This window comes from Miscanthus floridulus, chromosome 12 (assembly GCF_019320115.1).
Source record: "Miscanthus floridulus cultivar M001 chromosome 12, ASM1932011v1, whole genome shotgun sequence".
Classification (NCBI taxonomy): domain Eukaryota; kingdom Viridiplantae; phylum Streptophyta; class Magnoliopsida; order Poales; family Poaceae; genus Miscanthus; species Miscanthus floridulus.
Window position 1 is genome coordinate 21,214,471 of NC_089591.1, and position 16,274 is coordinate 21,230,744.

At 42.8% G+C, this 16,274-nt stretch overlaps 3 protein-coding genes across 3 annotated transcripts; 2 read left to right on the forward strand and 1 right to left on the reverse strand.

The window, feature by feature from the left end:
• Positions 1 to 718: 718 nt before the first annotated feature.
• Positions 719 to 1,621, forward strand: LOC136495242 (uncharacterized). Its single transcript, XM_066491218.1, has 2 exons — positions 719 to 1,361; positions 1,498 to 1,621. Exons 1-2 carry the CDS (start codon positions 722 to 724, stop codon positions 1,575 to 1,577), a joined length of 720 nt encoding a protein of 239 aa, XP_066347315.1. The 5' UTR covers positions 719 to 721; the 3' UTR covers positions 1,578 to 1,621.
• An 8,296-nt stretch (positions 1,622 to 9,917) lies between these two features.
• LOC136495610 (E3 ubiquitin-protein ligase RHA2A-like) lies at positions 9,918 to 10,268 on the reverse strand. Its single transcript, XM_066491494.1, has one exon. It carries the CDS (start codon positions 10,266 to 10,268, stop codon positions 9,918 to 9,920), a length of 351 nt encoding a protein of 116 aa, XP_066347591.1.
• Positions 10,269 to 10,758: 490 nt separating this feature from the next.
• LOC136495611 (uncharacterized) lies at positions 10,759 to 13,700 on the forward strand. The gene is made up of 5 exons (XM_066491496.1): positions 10,759 to 10,845; positions 12,571 to 13,199; positions 13,330 to 13,459; positions 13,506 to 13,572; positions 13,696 to 13,700. The coding sequence occupies exons 1-5, from the start codon at positions 10,759 to 10,761 to the stop codon at positions 13,698 to 13,700; spliced, it is 918 nt and encodes a 305-aa protein (XP_066347593.1).
• The last annotated feature ends 2,574 nt before the right edge of the window (positions 13,701 to 16,274 follow it).

A 16,274-nucleotide genomic window follows, 5' to 3' on the forward strand; every position in this document is an offset into this window, starting at 1 on the left:
TTTGCCGTGTACCAAAAAATAGCACTCGACAAAATACATATTTGCCGAATGCCAGAAAAAAAACACTAGGCAAAGACGCATTTTGTCGAGTGTTTTTTTTTGCCGAGTGTATTTTATTTGGCATTCGGCAAAGACCGTCTTTACCCAGTGCCTGATAAAATACACTCGGCAAAGTGCCGGTTTCCGATAGTGTTTGTGGTCCGTTACCATGGGAGGAGAATCATGGGCAGTCCCAGTCCACCTTCATGCTGCCCCAAAGGTCTCTCCTCTCTTTATATATGAATTAAAAGTCCTGTCCTGTTTTTTTTTTTTGGCTGATGTTGGCTGCATATTAATTTAAGTGCATAGGTACGGGTGGTCTGGAATGCGCAGCACCGACGGTCATGCATGGCTGGTTAACAACCGTGTATGGCTACCATTAGGAACGTAGTAAAATAGGCATGCCGCTAGGCCATGGGACAGGTTACACACCCCTATTTTGGGGGATTTTCTTCTTCCTCGGTCACCTTGATATTGGGGGAGCTTCACCTCCCCTGCCTTCTCTTGTCGACGTCTCCCTCTCCCTCTCCCTCTCCTTCCTCCAGCACCAGCGGCAGCTATCGGGGCACGACAGCTGCAGTGAAGAGTCATCCTTCAGGGGGAGGAGGAAAGGGGACGACGGCACGAGTTTAAGCCAACAATCTCTCGTCATATCGTAACAGAGAGCACAACGACAGAAGCCATGGGCAGTAATGGCAGAGAGCATAGGTGCGGAGTCCCATGCCCGCCGCCTTTATCACTTTACAGGGACTGGAAGGAGGAAGAGTTCGTCAAGACCGGCAAACACCGGCAGTCGCCGCTGGAACAGTCAACATCGATTGCGGCCACAGCCGGCATTGCCAACAAGAAGAGGTTCTCGAAGCAGCTGTACATGAAGGAGACCACCGGGGAGGTCAAGTGGGAGAAGCGGAGGCGGCAGATACAACGACAGAGGAGCAGCATGCGCCTGAACGAAGCCGACGACAGGGCCGGTGGCAGCACTGTTTGTCCTATTGACAGCGAGGCGAGCTCGAGCGCGGAGCGGGTGGCCAAGCGTATAATCGACGAGGACCTCGATGAGCTGAGGGGATCCATGGATCTTGGCTTCAGCAGGTTCGACGAGCAGATGGGCGGGCAGGACCTCTGCGACACCCTCCCCGCCCTCGACCTCTACTTCGCCGTCAACCGGCAGCTGTCCGAGCCCAAGATGCGGTTTTCTACGACCTCAGCGCCGTCTCTGTCGGCCACCAAGTCGTCGCCCAACCTCTGCGGCACGCCCACCCCAGGTAGCCCTAGTGCTCACTCTAATAACCCCTTGGAGTCGTGGAAGATCTGCAGTCCAGGTAATTTGAGTTGCAGAAAATTTCCATGATTTTGTTAACTTTTGCAGTTTCTTATATTGGGAACAAACAGTGTATCTTGGCATTGAGTTGTGCTGATCGTTTTTTCCATCTCCTTTGTCGATTCTTGATGCAACAGGAGATAACCCACAGCTTGTGAAGACAAGGCTTAGGCACTGGGCTCAAGTAGTGGCTTGTTCAGTGAAGCACTCCTGCTGATCCTCGTCAGTGTCCTATCCAGGCTCTTCTTCCATACATACTCGATCGATGGCGATGGATTAGTCGTGTCCGAGTGAACTAGAATTGACCTTGTTGCTCTGATGTCCGTGGTGACAATGTTGTGGATAGATTTAGAGCGTCGTGTTTTCAAAAAAAAAAAGAAAAAGAAAAATTCCATATTTGTATGAGCAGTTCATGTTTTGCAGGGACAGTTCGATGAAAAAAAAGGGCTGTCTACCGCAGGCTCGGGTGTTTCTGGCCCTGCCAGCACCCGGGTGTTGCAGGCCCAACAATCACTCGATCGCGGAATCCAAAGAAAATCGAGTGATTCTAACGGATGGAACACTCGATTATTTTATAGCAGCCAGACACTCGATTAAAAAAAAATCGAACTTGTTTCTAATCCAACCAACACCCCCGATCAAATAAAAAAAATCCAAATAATACAAAAATATTAAACAAATAAAACAAAAATATTAGCTAGATTATTTCTATGGAAGCTAAATTGGAAAATTTCAAAGAGAAACCAAATAAAACAGACAAAAAATAAAAAAAGCAAAAAAAAAATCAGATAACTGTTCGAGTAATTTTGACCATTCTTATTTAGAAATAATCAATTTACATCAATTGAAAATAAAATTACATCCAAATAGATATAGTAAAATATGGTTCCACCAGATGTAATCTGCCCGAAATGAATCTGGATGCATGGCTCCATGCAGACGGTGGGGTGGGCGGCCTATGGTCCCCTGCAGTATCCAACATGTTCATGGAATTGAGGAGATGGGCGGCATGGAGGCACCAGAAAATAGCCGATGGCCGGCATGGAGCACGAGAAAAAAAGGAAAACAGCGACCATGCTACCTGTGACTCCTCTGCGCTGACGCAAACTGGCCCCACCGCGCCCCACCGCTTGGTGCGCGAGCGCATCGCGCACATAGACAGCCGCCGGATCGAGTGAGGTGACCTCGAGAATCACCCGAGCGAGGTATAGATTAACCGAAAAAAATCTTTGGACCAGCCACGCATCTATGCGTATCTGATGGGAGGTATGTTAATACAATGTGTGGCTTTTACTGCAAAAAACTAAGTTGGCCATGAATGCCATTATTCAACATTAGGACGACCACGATCAGGCTATATAGTGGCTAAGAAAGAGGAGGTGGTTGGGTGGAGGTCAGGAGGGATGTGTGTGTGTGTGTGTGTGGGTGTGGGCGGGGGGGTAGTTGTGGTTGGAGCCCCCAAGTTTCTTTCTCTTCCACTATTACAGCCCTTAATAACTTAGGTAATGTACTGTACAATTAAAAAGTAAATAATCCTATTTCCCCTCCCTTTCTCAAACTAAGGTTGCATTTGGTTTAGGAGTAAGGAGGGACAAGTCAAGTTTTCTGGGATGGCAGCATCCCATATTTGTGTTTGGTTGTCCATGTTTAGTGTCTGGTATGAGGGATTGGGAGGGAGAAGATAGATAGTCGTTGTAGACCCAGTATGCAATTTTCATGTGGGAGCTGCACATCGTCTATCACCATCTTCTTCTTCATTATTCTCTATGCGCTACACATCTCTGCCCAACACCCCATGTCCAATAAAGGTGAACAACGCCACAGCCTCTGCTCCCAGCCATAGTGGTCCCGCATAGCCTAGCTCTAGCGCTTCCTCCCCGCCACCGCTACTGCCCGACACCCCTGACCCTCGTTACTGTCCACCATGGTCAGCCTCGCCTTGATTGCCATGGCCGTTCTTTCCCCTGCTTCTACCCTTTGGCGCATTCGTCGCTGGCGGTGGCCTTGCACACATGTGGCACCCTCACTTGGTGCATCCACAATCACCGGCTGTGTAACACCATAAAATTTGCTTCTCTTAAAACAGAGCTAAAATGATTTAATTTTGTCTTTTTTATGCTCATGAAAACATAGGAAAATAATAATTTTTCATTAGATTAAAATTTATCTTAAGGTAGAAACGTGTTTGTTGCATTCATGCTGGTCGTACATTATGTTTCTATGTACAAAATGTGTGTGTTTTTAATATGTTTAGGAGACAAATATCTATCTCTTAGAATTTTCCAGCTTCTTTCTGGAATTTAATTCCTACCTCATTCACCTTAATCTTTATGTTCCAAGTTCCCAACAATCTTTTCATGAGCTCTAAATACTTTATTTAGGTTCATTATGTTCCAAAGTGTCTATGGGAATATTCCCCAAATTTTTGGAGGTCTCAGAGTATTTTTCGTGGCTTCAATATCAATTCTGGACTTTTCTAGAATTATTTTATTCATGAAATTAAATAATTCCAAAAATAAATAATATATCTTATTTTCCAACCAACTCTCAAAGCCCATGTGCAATAATCCTAATAAATCTCAAAGGCCCATGCATTTATTTACTAATGGGCTTTAATAATTATTTAGGTCCATTAGTAAATGTGGAGGGTGTAATATCAATTAGTACCATATTACTAGTTGATATAGATGTGGAGAGTTTTTCTGCCTATAAATATATACCAACCCCTTGTACAAAGCACACCAAAACTACCGTAAGAGGAGCCCCTAGTCTGAGAAATACCTCGTGTAGTAAATTAGATTTTTCTCTTCCTCTCACCGTCGCCGTGAGAGGGGGAGGGGGGGGGTAGTTGTGGTTGGAGCCCCCAAGTTTCTTTCTCTTCCACTATTACAGCCCTTAATAACTTAGGTAATGTACTGTACAATTAAAAAGTAAATAATCCTATTTCCCCTCCCTTTCTCAAACTAAGGTTGCATTTGGTTTAGGAGTAAGGAGGGACAAGTCAAGTTTTCTGGGATGGCAGCATCCCATATTTGTGTTTGGTTGTCCATGTTTAGTGTCTGGTATGAGGGATTGGGAGGGAGAAGATAGATAGTCGTTGTAGACCCAGTATGCAATTTTCATGTGGGAGCTGCACATCGTCTATCACCATCTTCTTCTTCATTATTCTCTATGCGCTACACATCTCTGCCCAACACCCCATGTCCAATAAAGGTGAACAACGCCACAGCCTCTGCTCCCAGCCATAGTGGTCCCGCATAGCCTAGCTCTAGCGCTTCCTCCCCGCCACCGCTACTGCCCGACACCCCTGACCCTCGTTACTGTCCACCATGGTCAGCCTCGCCTTGATTGCCATGGCCGTTCTTTCCCCTGCTTCTACCCTTTGGCGCATTCGTCGCTGGCGGTGGCCTTGCACACATGTGGCACCCTCACTTGGTGCATCCACAATCACCGGCTGTGTAACACCCTAAAATTTGCTTCTCTTAAAACAGAGCTAAAATGATTTAATTTTGTCTTTTTTATGCTCATGAAAACATAGGAAAATAATAATTTTTCATTAGATTAAAATTTATCTTAAGGTAGAAACGTGTTTGTTGCATTCATGCTGGTCGTACATTATGTTTCTATGTACAAAATGTGTGTGTTTTTAATATGTTTAGGAGACAAATATCTATCTCTTAGAATTTTCCAGCTTCTTTCTGGAATTTAATTCCTACCTCATTCACCTTAATCTTTATGTTCCAAGTTCCCAACAATCTTTTCATGAGCTCTAAATACTTTATTTAGGTTCATTATGTTCCAAAGTGTCTATGGGAATATTCCCCAAATTTTTGGAGGTCTCAGAGTATTTTTCGTGGCTTCAATATCAATTCTGGACTTTTCTAGAATTATTTTATTCATGAAATTAAATAATTCCAAAAATAAATAATATATCTTATTTTCCAACCAACTCTCAAAGCCCATGTGCAATAATCCTAATAAATCTCAAAGGCCCATGCATTTATTTACTAATGGGCTTTAATAATTATTTAGGTCCATTAGTAAATGTGGAGGGTGTAATATCAATTAGTATCATATTACTAGTTGATATAGATGTAGAGAGTTTTTCTGCCTATAAATATATACCAACCCCTTGTACAAAGCACACCAAAACTACCGTAAGAGGAGCCCCTAGTCTGAGAAATACCTCGTGTAGTAAATTAGATTTTTTCTCTTCCTCTCACCGTCGCCGTCGCCGCCATGCTGCCCGACGTCATAGACCTACCGTCGATCGCAAGAAGGCCCTATGTGAGTTCGCCATCTTCTCCTCTAATTCCCTATGCTCTCGGCTCGTCAAACCGTGGCCTCTAGGGCCCAAACCAAGCGCTCTAGGGAGCTTCTCGCCCCCAATAATGGAGCTCCGCTGCGTCGGTTTTCTTCTTCGGCCCATGACTCTATCTCTCCCTCCTTTCTAATTTGGACTGTCCCAATTCAATCCAATGGTCCAAGATCACCCGTACCCCTTCGCTGGCCATTTTGCTAAAGAGCCCTAACATTTTTGTAGATTTGAACCCGCCATCTATGATTTTATTCTAAAGAGCCTCTGCCCTTTCTTCTATCCGTGTTCGCAGTCCCTGGCCCGAATTCAAAATCTAATTTTATTTATTTTAAATCAAAATTGAGTTCTGTTTATTTATAAAATTGTCGCTATCTTCATTAGGCCATATCTTCTCCGTTTTAACTCCGATTTGACCTGTTCAAGTTGCATTAGATTTGTAATTATGTAATCTACATGTTTATACTACTGTTAAATATATTTTCAAATTTTGAAATTTGAGGTCAGATTTAATCTATTATTTTATTAAAGGAAATCATATTTAATTCATAACTTTTTTTGTTATAGCTCCGATTAGAGTGCTTTTCGCAACTGTGTGTTCGTAGTAACGTGTAGAACATCTTTAAAACCTCTTTACTTATTATTTATTATGCTTGGTGTATTGTTCTAATTTAGATCTACTGTTTGCTTCGTGTATGATTGCATGGATGCTTGTGTGGTGCTGTTTGATCATGTCCAGTCGGTGAGCTTTGCGTTGGTGATATAAAAGAAGTTGGTGATCCAAAAGAAGTCCTTTGGAGCTTACGATTCAATAGAAGAAGGATTGATGTTTTAAGGCAAGTATAGTATGAGATCATCCTTGTTTCCTATCAACTTTAATACATTTAATTTATATTGCATGTGTCACCTTGATAGAGATTCCCTAGAATTGAACTTATACCTTGTCTCCTATGGGATATGCATTGGGTAGTATAATGCTAGTGCTCAATTAAAGACCATGATCTTGTAACTTGACTAATGATATATGCAATAAACATTAAAAGATGCTTTTTAGTAGCATAGAACTAGGGGGCTAGAGCATTGGGTTGTTTTTATGGTGCTCTAGATTCCTCTCCCTAAGGACTTATCTGTAAGTGATTATCTAAGACTTACAGTATAGTTTTGAGGGCTACATGGCTCTGGCTTTAGCTTAGTATGAGGACCTTTTCTAGCTTGTTAGTGGTTACCTTTATTAGCGTAAGAATGGCTTGACGAATTGGGTATAGGACAATATCTGTCCCTTTATGTATAGGTTGCGTGTCATTGTGCCATCGGGATGGGGGGTTCCTACATCTGTTTGCCGAGTAAATCTAATGGCCCTAACTTGTTAGACGAATCTTTGAAAGGCTTCATAGTGAACCCTACTGACCTTCCTTAGAAGTGGGTTAAGAGATTAACTACCTCGGGCGAAAGGGTAAATCATGACTCAAAGTGAAAGTGTATAACCTCTGTAGATTGTAAAACTGGTATATCAGCCGTGCTCACGGTCATGAGCGGCCTTAGACCCTTATAGAATAGATGATGAACACTAATGATATGGATAATGAAGATACTCATTAATGATTACTGTTTATGCTATTCATTATTCATGTTTATCTGATCATGTGTTTATATGGGCTTGTGAATAAACTTGTTGCCACCCAATTGCTAAAAGATGACTCATTAAAAGCTAATCGCAGTTAAACCAGTGTCAGCCTTTTGAGCCTCATGAACCCTATGTTATATTTGTTGAGTACGACATGTACTTATGCTTGCTTTACTTTTCAAATATTTGGATAAAAATCCATGATGGGTACCAGATTGCTAGAGTTTGGAGGAATTAGGCTTGTGATCAACCAGTTAGTTGTCCTTGTGGAAATAAAGTCTTCACCCGAAGATCGGAGTTGTCTTTCCGCTATTTGCTATCTAATGTTATATCCTTTATACTAAGTACGTTATATATTGAGCATTGTCTTTCGATATTACCCTTATTTGTAGCTATATATGAGATTTGACTTTCTAGGCTCACATATGGTGTATATCTAGTTTTGTTCTTAAAACTAGGTGCTACAGGCGGCTCCACTGCCCTATGCCGGTCGATGCCTCGCCTGTTAGAATGCAAAGATGAGGCTTTACAAACACTGACAATGTTGAAGAGGCTTGTTTATATATATATTTCATTAAACTGAGCCAATATTTTAGCTCATGTAGTTACCAAGCCAAATGCCAGTTGCACATTTTCACATGGCAAAATCGATACAACCAAGTCCAGTGGTGCCAATCAGCCCAACTAGCAAACAAAAGGGTCCCCACTCCCCTTCTCCCTAGCTGCCAGCAAGGATGCCAATAGGTACGTACCCGCTGCAATCGCATACTGCACCCACCAGGAGAAATTTTACATGTTGGGTTACTCATACCCTATGCGGGTAGGAAAGTTTACCCATACCTGCATCTAGGCAGGTAATGCTACCCCATGGGTAACTCATAGACGATTTTACACCTGAGCACATATGAATTGGATTACTAAATGGTCAGGGATGAGGAAGAGTACCAGTGGTTATCATCTTCTGACGTGCTGGAATTCACCACAATGGTCCTGGCGGAAGTGGGGAAGCAGGCGCCGAAGCGTTAATCTCGGGCTCTAGGTGGAGGGCAGAGCCCCCAAACATCTGAGTCCCTGTATCTCCGATGGGTACGTCATCCCTCGACTCTGACTCTTGAGCCCCTGATGGGAACAAGGAGAGTGGCCCCTGAACCTAACTCCCCAAGAGCCTGACAGTGACAGGCGTGCCTAACCCTGACTCTCGAGTCCTAACTGTGACAAGTGGACTGGACCTTGACTCTCTGAGCCCTAACGGGATGGCCGATGGTGTGCAGTCAGATGTGAGTATGCAGTACCGGGCGGCTGGACAGCTCAGAGGCTTGGATGGAGGCAATGAGAGCTAGGGTACAAGATCAGCCGACCAATATATATGACAATAGATTTAAGTTGGGCTGGGGCCAAATACTAGGCTATATGGGCCAAATTGATACAAGTACTTATGTTATATGAGTAATAAATACTTAGGCGAGATAGGGAAGAGCCGGACACAGATCCACTAGTTACGGTGGGGAAATAATCTATATCTATCCAAATAGATTCCTCTAAACCCGAGTAAGCTAAATGGGAATCCTAATCCAAATAGGAAAAAAAGAGTATAAATCTGTAAATGTATCTATAAATATGAGTATAAATCTGTAAATGTATCTATAAATATGAGTCTGTTTGGTGTCTGTACGTCATCTCGTTTTTTCCTTTCTGTCGTTGTCCATTTTCCCTGTTGTTTGTCTTTTTTTTTCTATTTGGTTTTTGTTTATGTCCGTTGTTTTTTTTTTGTTTATTATCTTTTTAATTTTTTTGCGATTCTTATGTTTTTCCATCATTTTTTGTTTTTATTTTCATTTTTATTAAAACATAAAATTGAATAATAAATACAATATTACTAATAAATAAAAGTTGTCGATGTAATTTTTATTAGGAATAAAATTTATTCTTGCTAGAACCTGAATTAGCCGATGTTTCAACTAATCAAACCGGCAACGCTTACAATAAGGCTGTCACAAAAAACCGCTTACAATAAGACACTGTCATATTGTTACAACTATTAGCTTGTATTATGGATATCGTGATCATAAAAATATTAAATAAATTATAGAAAGTATAAAACATAAATAGGCATGTACCATTCCTGTTGTCGTCTTCCATGAATTTGTAGCTTTTTTAATTCCATTGCAGCACACAGATATGTTTGCTAGTAGACATAATAATTATAGTATTGCAATTAATTACATATATTTAATTTTACTCATCCATTTTTTTCATATTGCACTTAACAACAACTAGAAATAAGAAGTACCCAAAAGTAGCAACGCTATTTTTTCGAATTATAGTACAGTCAACACTCATACAAAAAAATACATTTACGTTAACATTTGTGAAAACAAACACCACCTTATAGTACCATAAATTTCGACAACATTTGCTCGGACTTCTTATTTTCAGTTATGGGCTCCAAATACAAAAGTTCCAATAAAGTTCATGCAACAAGATGCTACATACACATATTTTCTTAAAACTGTTCTAAATTAAGATAATAACTATAACATAGGTACGTACATGTATGCAATAAAAAAATACACACCAAGCTTTCGATCGAGTCGAGCGAAGAAAAGAGGGAGTTGGCATCAGAAACCGGGGACGAGCACTGTGGAGAACCAGATCACCAGGTCGTCGGCGAGTGCTTGTTCTTCACGGCTGGTGTGCTTGGCCGCCACCGGCTGCTTGTTCCCATCGGCCACATAAACTCGGCAGAGCGGACAGGTCCGTTTGCAGGACAAGAGCCATCGGTCGACGCAGTCCCGGTGGAAAACATGCCGACACGGCAGACGCCGGGTAGCCTCGCCTCGCCGAATCTTGGACAGGCAGACGCGGCACTCGTCCGCTGGGCAACCGCCGTCCTCGCCGACCTGTGCTGCCTCCTCCGATCTTGCCTTGATGCACATAACCTTGGAAATGTAGGATAACAGATCGCTCATGGTTGGTATAGCGCCGAGGGCTATGGGCTGAGTATATGAGAATATGTAGAATGGATTCTCGTCAGAGGTGTGGTTCCGTGGTCAGGGATCACAATATTTCTTTGTTGGTAAGAGGAGTGGTTGCTAATCTTGGTGTGGGTTGAGAGATCCACATTCGCAGCTGGTGCACCTACACTTCAATGTTTCTTTTCCACAAAGCAAGGATAAAGCAGGTGATGCACACAAAGGCTGACGTTCACTGCAGCATGTCGTGTAAAGCGAGCAAAAAAGTCTATGGAAGAGCATTACCTAATACGGATAGTTCTTTAATTCTTATAGTTCTTTTTTTTTTTTGAGCAAAAACATTATGGTTTTCCGCTATAGAAACAACCAGAAAACGAGATCTTCTCAACACGAATCTTTGGGAGGACCACTAGCCTGCAATCGGTGCACATCGTCTAATTTTGTCCACCGTCAGATTTGATCAAGCCATCCAAATCTGCCTGTGGCTATGGGCATCAGCAGCACGGTGTCCCGCGGAGGAACAGCAGAGCCAACCCACGGCGGCGGCCCACGATGCTGTAGTGCCACGTGTTGGGTATATGCCCAAGACAATATGGGCTGGGCAGCCCATATGACCCATACGGTGGACCATTAGCAATATATATTGCTAATTTTCCGGTCAGGGTGCTAACCTATTCAATTAACCTAGCACACTTCAACAGGAGGCTGCCGCGGCCTCTCCTCTCGTGAACAAGAGGCCGCTGCCTCTGTTCGCGTGAACCGGAGGCCGCCGAAAAGCTGTTGCGGTCATGTTTGATCTGTCGCAGTTGTTGTGCGTCGACTAGCGCTAGCATGTTACGTCGTCGCCATTCTCCTCTCCGTATCTGTGGACGTCCCATAGAGGTGCTGCTGCGTTGCGCACTGCGTTGTACGGTATGACTACTTCATCGACGTCGACTACATCGACTATGCGCGTTCCGCCAAATCTTATACGGTGATCCGCGCGTCAAAAAGGTATAATCTATGATTATCTACATGCAAGTGATCCAATTTTATATGGTGATTTATTTTGTGCTAGCGAGTAGCCACCCGTGTAACCCAACAGTGGTATCAGAGCCGTCCTTGCGTTGTTTTTTTATCTAGATTATTTTAATGCGGTTGATCGTAGAATAGATCGTTTTAACGAATAGCATTATGCGTATATGGGATTGCTTTACTCCGTTTTTGCTTCCTCACTATGTGACTAGCTAATCGGCCGTCTTTATGACGGCACGCAAGCGTCGTGTGGCTGACCATGAGGTTGTGAATTTGTGTAGCAAAGCAGTTTATACACAGTTGTATGGCTATTTCGGCTAAAATGCCATGCTTGTTAATTTATAGCAGCATGCGAAAAATCTGTTCTATCCGTCATTGGCTGGTGAAGCCAACTGCGTGTTAAAAAACCCGTACCATCGTTCGTAGAAATGTCTAACTCGTTTTTGCAGAGAATGATGTGATGGTATGGCTTGAAAATCATATGTGATGATCTGTGTGTAATGTTTGGTGCGGCCTGCATGTCGCTATTTATTATAGCTAGGTTGAGGCTGTTTGTTTATTGTATTCGGCCTGCGTATGGTCCAATGGAGTGCTCATATGATGTAATTTATATTTTAATTTGCTATTTGTATGTAAAATGTAAATAAAATTATGTAATTTATCGACATGAGGCAAGGTGACTCGGCGACCACACCGTCCGGAAGAGAGTGTTCAAATTGGGATGTCTAGGAGTAGGCACCCTCACCCGTTGCTGGCAGTCGTCTGGATGCGCTATTTTTCATTGACGAAGAGATGTCATACTATCACAATAATTTGATTATTTGTGACATTTATATTTATACACTGCCTGTGATGAGTATAGAAGTCCCTCATAAAAATTAAGTTTTATGCCCTTCCAAGAGCCGCACCTTTTGGGTCTTGTTAGCAGGTGATGGGTCTGCCAAAGAAGAGCGTCATCTTCTACCTTGATCTATTGGGTGGTGTCGGACACCACAGTATAGTGTTGGTTTACTTGATGAAACTATCAAGTCGGACTAGCATTGGAAGCCGAGATATATGATATCAACCAACAAATGATAGTCACATTGGATGTGATTGGCAAGCGTTGCCTACTCAGTTCACTATGATGCTAGTGGTGATGCCAAAACTCACTAGTTCCATAGGGACGTGGGGTCTCGTCCCACTATGCAATATCAGGGGACGTTTGCAAAACATAGTAGGGTTTCTTTTATAAAAATGTTTTAATGAAAGTACTGCTAACCGTTGCATAACTCTGTTGTTGAAGAAAATCTCGAGCAACTCGAGTTTTAATTTGCGATCGATCCTAGAGAAAGAAAAGCTAAATGGAATTAATTTTGTTGATTGGATCCGAAACCTGAGAATTGTTCACAGGCAGGAAAAGAAAGAGTACGTTCTTGATACGCCATACCCGAATGAGCCTCAGAATGTCGCGTACAATTCCAATGCATATCATGCTTATGTGAAGCACACTGATGATGTTGTGGATGTGCAGTACCTGATGCTTGCTTGCATGAACTCTGAGTTGCAGAAGCAATATGAGAGCACCAACCCGCATGATATGATTGTGGGGCTACGTGGCATGTTCAAAAACCAGGCAAGGGTTTACAGGTTTAACACCTCGAAGGCCCCATTTAGAAGCAAGCTTGCTGAAGGCGCTCCGGTTAGCCCTCATGTAATCAAGATAATTGGTTACATTGAGAGCTTGCAGAGACTGGGTTTTCCCCTCTATGACCATCTCGCCACCGATGTGATACTACAGTCTTTGCCAGCTAGCTTTGAGCCACTTATTATGAATTATCACATGAATGGCTTGAAGAAGACGCTGACCGAGTTGCATGGGATGCTGAAGATGGCAGAGGTGAGCCTTAGGAAGGCTCCTGGTCATGCAGAAGGGTAAGAAGCAAAAGCGTCCAGGCAAGGATAAGAAACCTACCAATAGTGAGACTTCTAAGCAGGCAACTAAGGCCAAAGAAAAGAATAAAAAGGTTAGCCCCTCCTTTGATGATGTTTGTTTTCACTGCAGTGTGAAAGGACATTGGTCGAGGAATTGCAAGAAGTACCTAGAAGAGAAGAAAAAGAATGGAGGTGTGGCCTCCGCTCAAGGTATTAATGTGTTTGAAATTAATCTTGCAATGCGTTCTAATGATGCATGGGTATTTGATACTGGTGCAATGATTCACACTTGCATAATCGTTGCAGGGACTAAAAATAATTAGGCGCTTTACAAGAGACGACGTGGATTTGCGTATCAGGGAATGGAGCAAAGGTTGCTACGTTGGCTGTCGGCACTTATTCATTGTCGCTACCTTGTGGATTAGTGCTAGAACTTAATAATTGTTATTTTGTTCCTACATTGAATAAGAACATTATTTCTGCCTCATGTTTATAGGATGATGGTTTTGAATTTGTAAAAAAGAACAAGTATTGTTCTATTTTTATGAATGGCATGTACTATGGGAGATGTCCCGTTGTGAATGGGCTTTATGTTCTTAATCTTGAGGAAACTAAAATCAGTAATGTTAATGCTAAGAGAGTTCGCAAACATGATTCTAATCCTACTTACTTGTGGCATTATCGCTTAGGCCATATAGGCAATGTTGGCGGTGCTTAACTCACATAATTAACCACCAACACTTGCATAAAATCCTAGCATACAAGCAACAAACTTAGACATAGGGCATCAGAACTAACGATTTCCATGAGTTTTGGTGTTTTACCATTTACAGAAGGACATGTCGGAATAACAAGGAAAACACGCCCAAATACACAATACGACAAGGCGTAAGATCACCCGACATTAGCCCAGGGGGAGAAGGCCCACCTATTAGGAAAATCAAGGCCCTGTCACATGTAGAAAAAGGCCCAAAACCCATTGAAAGCACCTAGGCCCCTAGTTGGGTTTCGATGATTAATGACAATATAAGATTACTATGACTAACGTGTGTTTTGTAGAGGCAATTAAGTTAGGTCATAGTAATGGCAATTGATTGGGCAATCATGGTTGTCATGCCCCTACGATGGAAATCATTTCAATTTTTAAAGGATGGACGACAAGGTTAAGGATGGACTAGTTCTAAGTGTCGTTTGGTGTTGAAGAGACACTTAGTGTAGTTTATGACTTTGTTTTTTCTTTGGCCATACTATTAAGGGGGGTATGTACTAGTAGCTTGACCTAGGTGAGTCTAGTGGGTTAGGTGTGGTGCACACTTGTCAAATCTAGCACTAGGTAGCTCCGAAGTAGCCCTAAGATTAATTGGAGCCAACTTCATTCACATATGATTTCAGTTGGAAGTGAATGGAGGGTCAAATGTTGATTGGACGCTGGTTTCGGTATGACCAGACGCTGGCATAGAGTCCAGTTAGTTCATTTGATCAAGCTGAAGTCGTCTGGATGCAACTGGACGTTGAGTGAAAAGTGACCGGACGCTGGGTGCCAGAGTCTAGGTCAACTCCAGTAAGGTTTCAGAGAGGGAGAATCCTGATTGGACACGTTCCGTTCAGTGCTGACCGGATGCTGGTCAGGTTCCAGTTACTAATCGGACACTGAACAGCGAAGTGACCAGGACTCTAGGCTCTAGCATTCGGTCAACATCAGTAAGGTTCCAGAGAGTAGTTTTCGTGACCAAACGCATGTTAAAGTTCGGTCACAACTTAACGGCTCAGTGGCTGGGGAGAACTAACCGGAGCGTCCAGTCACCTTGACTGGAGCGTTCGGTCACCCCGTAGAGTGCTGACTCAAGCATATAACGATTCGTTTTGAATGAGGGGGTATAAATACTTCCTCTATTTATTCAAGGGAGTACTCTTGCCCATTTCAGCAACTAAGAAACACCCTTAAGAGTGCTTAGGAGAGCAAGAGCCTAGTGAGGTGATTGAGATTCGAGAATCTAAAATTAAGGCCTCATTAGTGAAAAGAGAGTAGCAAGTGTGCATCCACCCTTCTCATTAGGCTTGTTGTGGTCAAGTGGGAGTTCTCGCTTGTTAGTCTTGGTGATCGCCATCACCTAGATGGCTTGGTGGTGATTGGGAGTTTGGTGATCATCTAGTGTTGCTTGTGGACGACCCAACTCAAGTTGTGAGCGGTTGTGGGTGATTCACCGCGACGAAGTGTCGAAGAATCAACCTGTAGAGAGCACATGATCCTTACATGGATCAAGGGGGAGCTACACCCTTGCGTAGGTGCTCCAACAAGGACTAGTGGGGAGTGGCGACTCTCCGATACCTTGGCAAAACATCACCGCGTTCCTTCTCCTCTCTTTACTTTAAGCATTTACATTTGAGCAATTCAATTCTTGTCTTTACATTCTTAGAATTGCCATGCTAGAGTAGAATTGAAACTTAAGGTGCTAAAATTTTGTGCGGTAGATCAATATATTCACTTTCTAGGCACAAGGGGTGAAGTGGGCTAAGTGTAGGGTTTATTTATTGCAAAGAATTTTAGAATTAGCCCAATTCACCCCCTCTCTTGGGCATCTTGATCCTTTCAATTGGTATCAGAGCCTCATGCTCATGTATTTAGGCATAACTGCCTAGAGAAAGATGTCCCATGGGGAATGGACCTCCTCCTATCTTTGAGGGAGATGATTTTCCTTATTGGAAAATCTGCATGGAGGCGTATTTAGAAGCTCTAGATGTTGGAATTCTTAGAGCCGCCTCTCAAGGTTTCCCAAAACCTAGGGATCCCACGCACCTTCAAGGGATGAAGTGAATTACTGAAAAATGGAATGCAAAGGCTAGAAACACCATCTTTAGAAGCCTAGCCTTTGCAAAGATGTGTTTAACCGTGTGAGGAACCACAAGGATGCCCATGCACTATGGTCGGACATTTGTGCGCTCCATGAGGGAACAAAGAGTGAGCGTGAGGAACACTATCATCTCATCATGAAAAAGCTTAATTCTTTTGAGATGCTTTCTAATGAAAGTGCTAATGAGATGTACTTATGCTTAAATGTTCTTGTAGAGGAAGTC

Coding starts and splice junctions, on each gene's coding strand:
- LOC136495242 (XM_066491218.1), top strand. CDS start 722: ATGGGCAGTAATGGCAGAGAGCATAGGTGCGGAGTCCCATGCCCGCCG. Junction 1,362..1,497: donor GTGGAAGATCTGCAGTCCAG/GTAATTTGAGTT, acceptor TTGATGCAACAG/GAGATAACCCACAGCTTGTG.
- LOC136495610 (XM_066491494.1), bottom strand. CDS start 10,268: ATGAGCGATCTGTTATCCTACATTTCCAAGGTTATGTGCATCAAGGCA.
- LOC136495611 (XM_066491496.1), top strand. CDS start 10,759: ATGGGCATCAGCAGCACGGTGTCCCGCGGAGGAACAGCAGAGCCAACC. Junction 10,846..12,570: donor GCTGTAGTGCCACGTGTTGG/GTATATGCCCAA, acceptor CTGTTGTTGAAG/AAAATCTCGAGCAACTCGAG. Junction 13,200..13,329: donor GCTCCTGGTCATGCAGAAGG/GTAAGAAGCAAA, acceptor TTTTCACTGCAG/TGTGAAAGGACATTGGTCGA.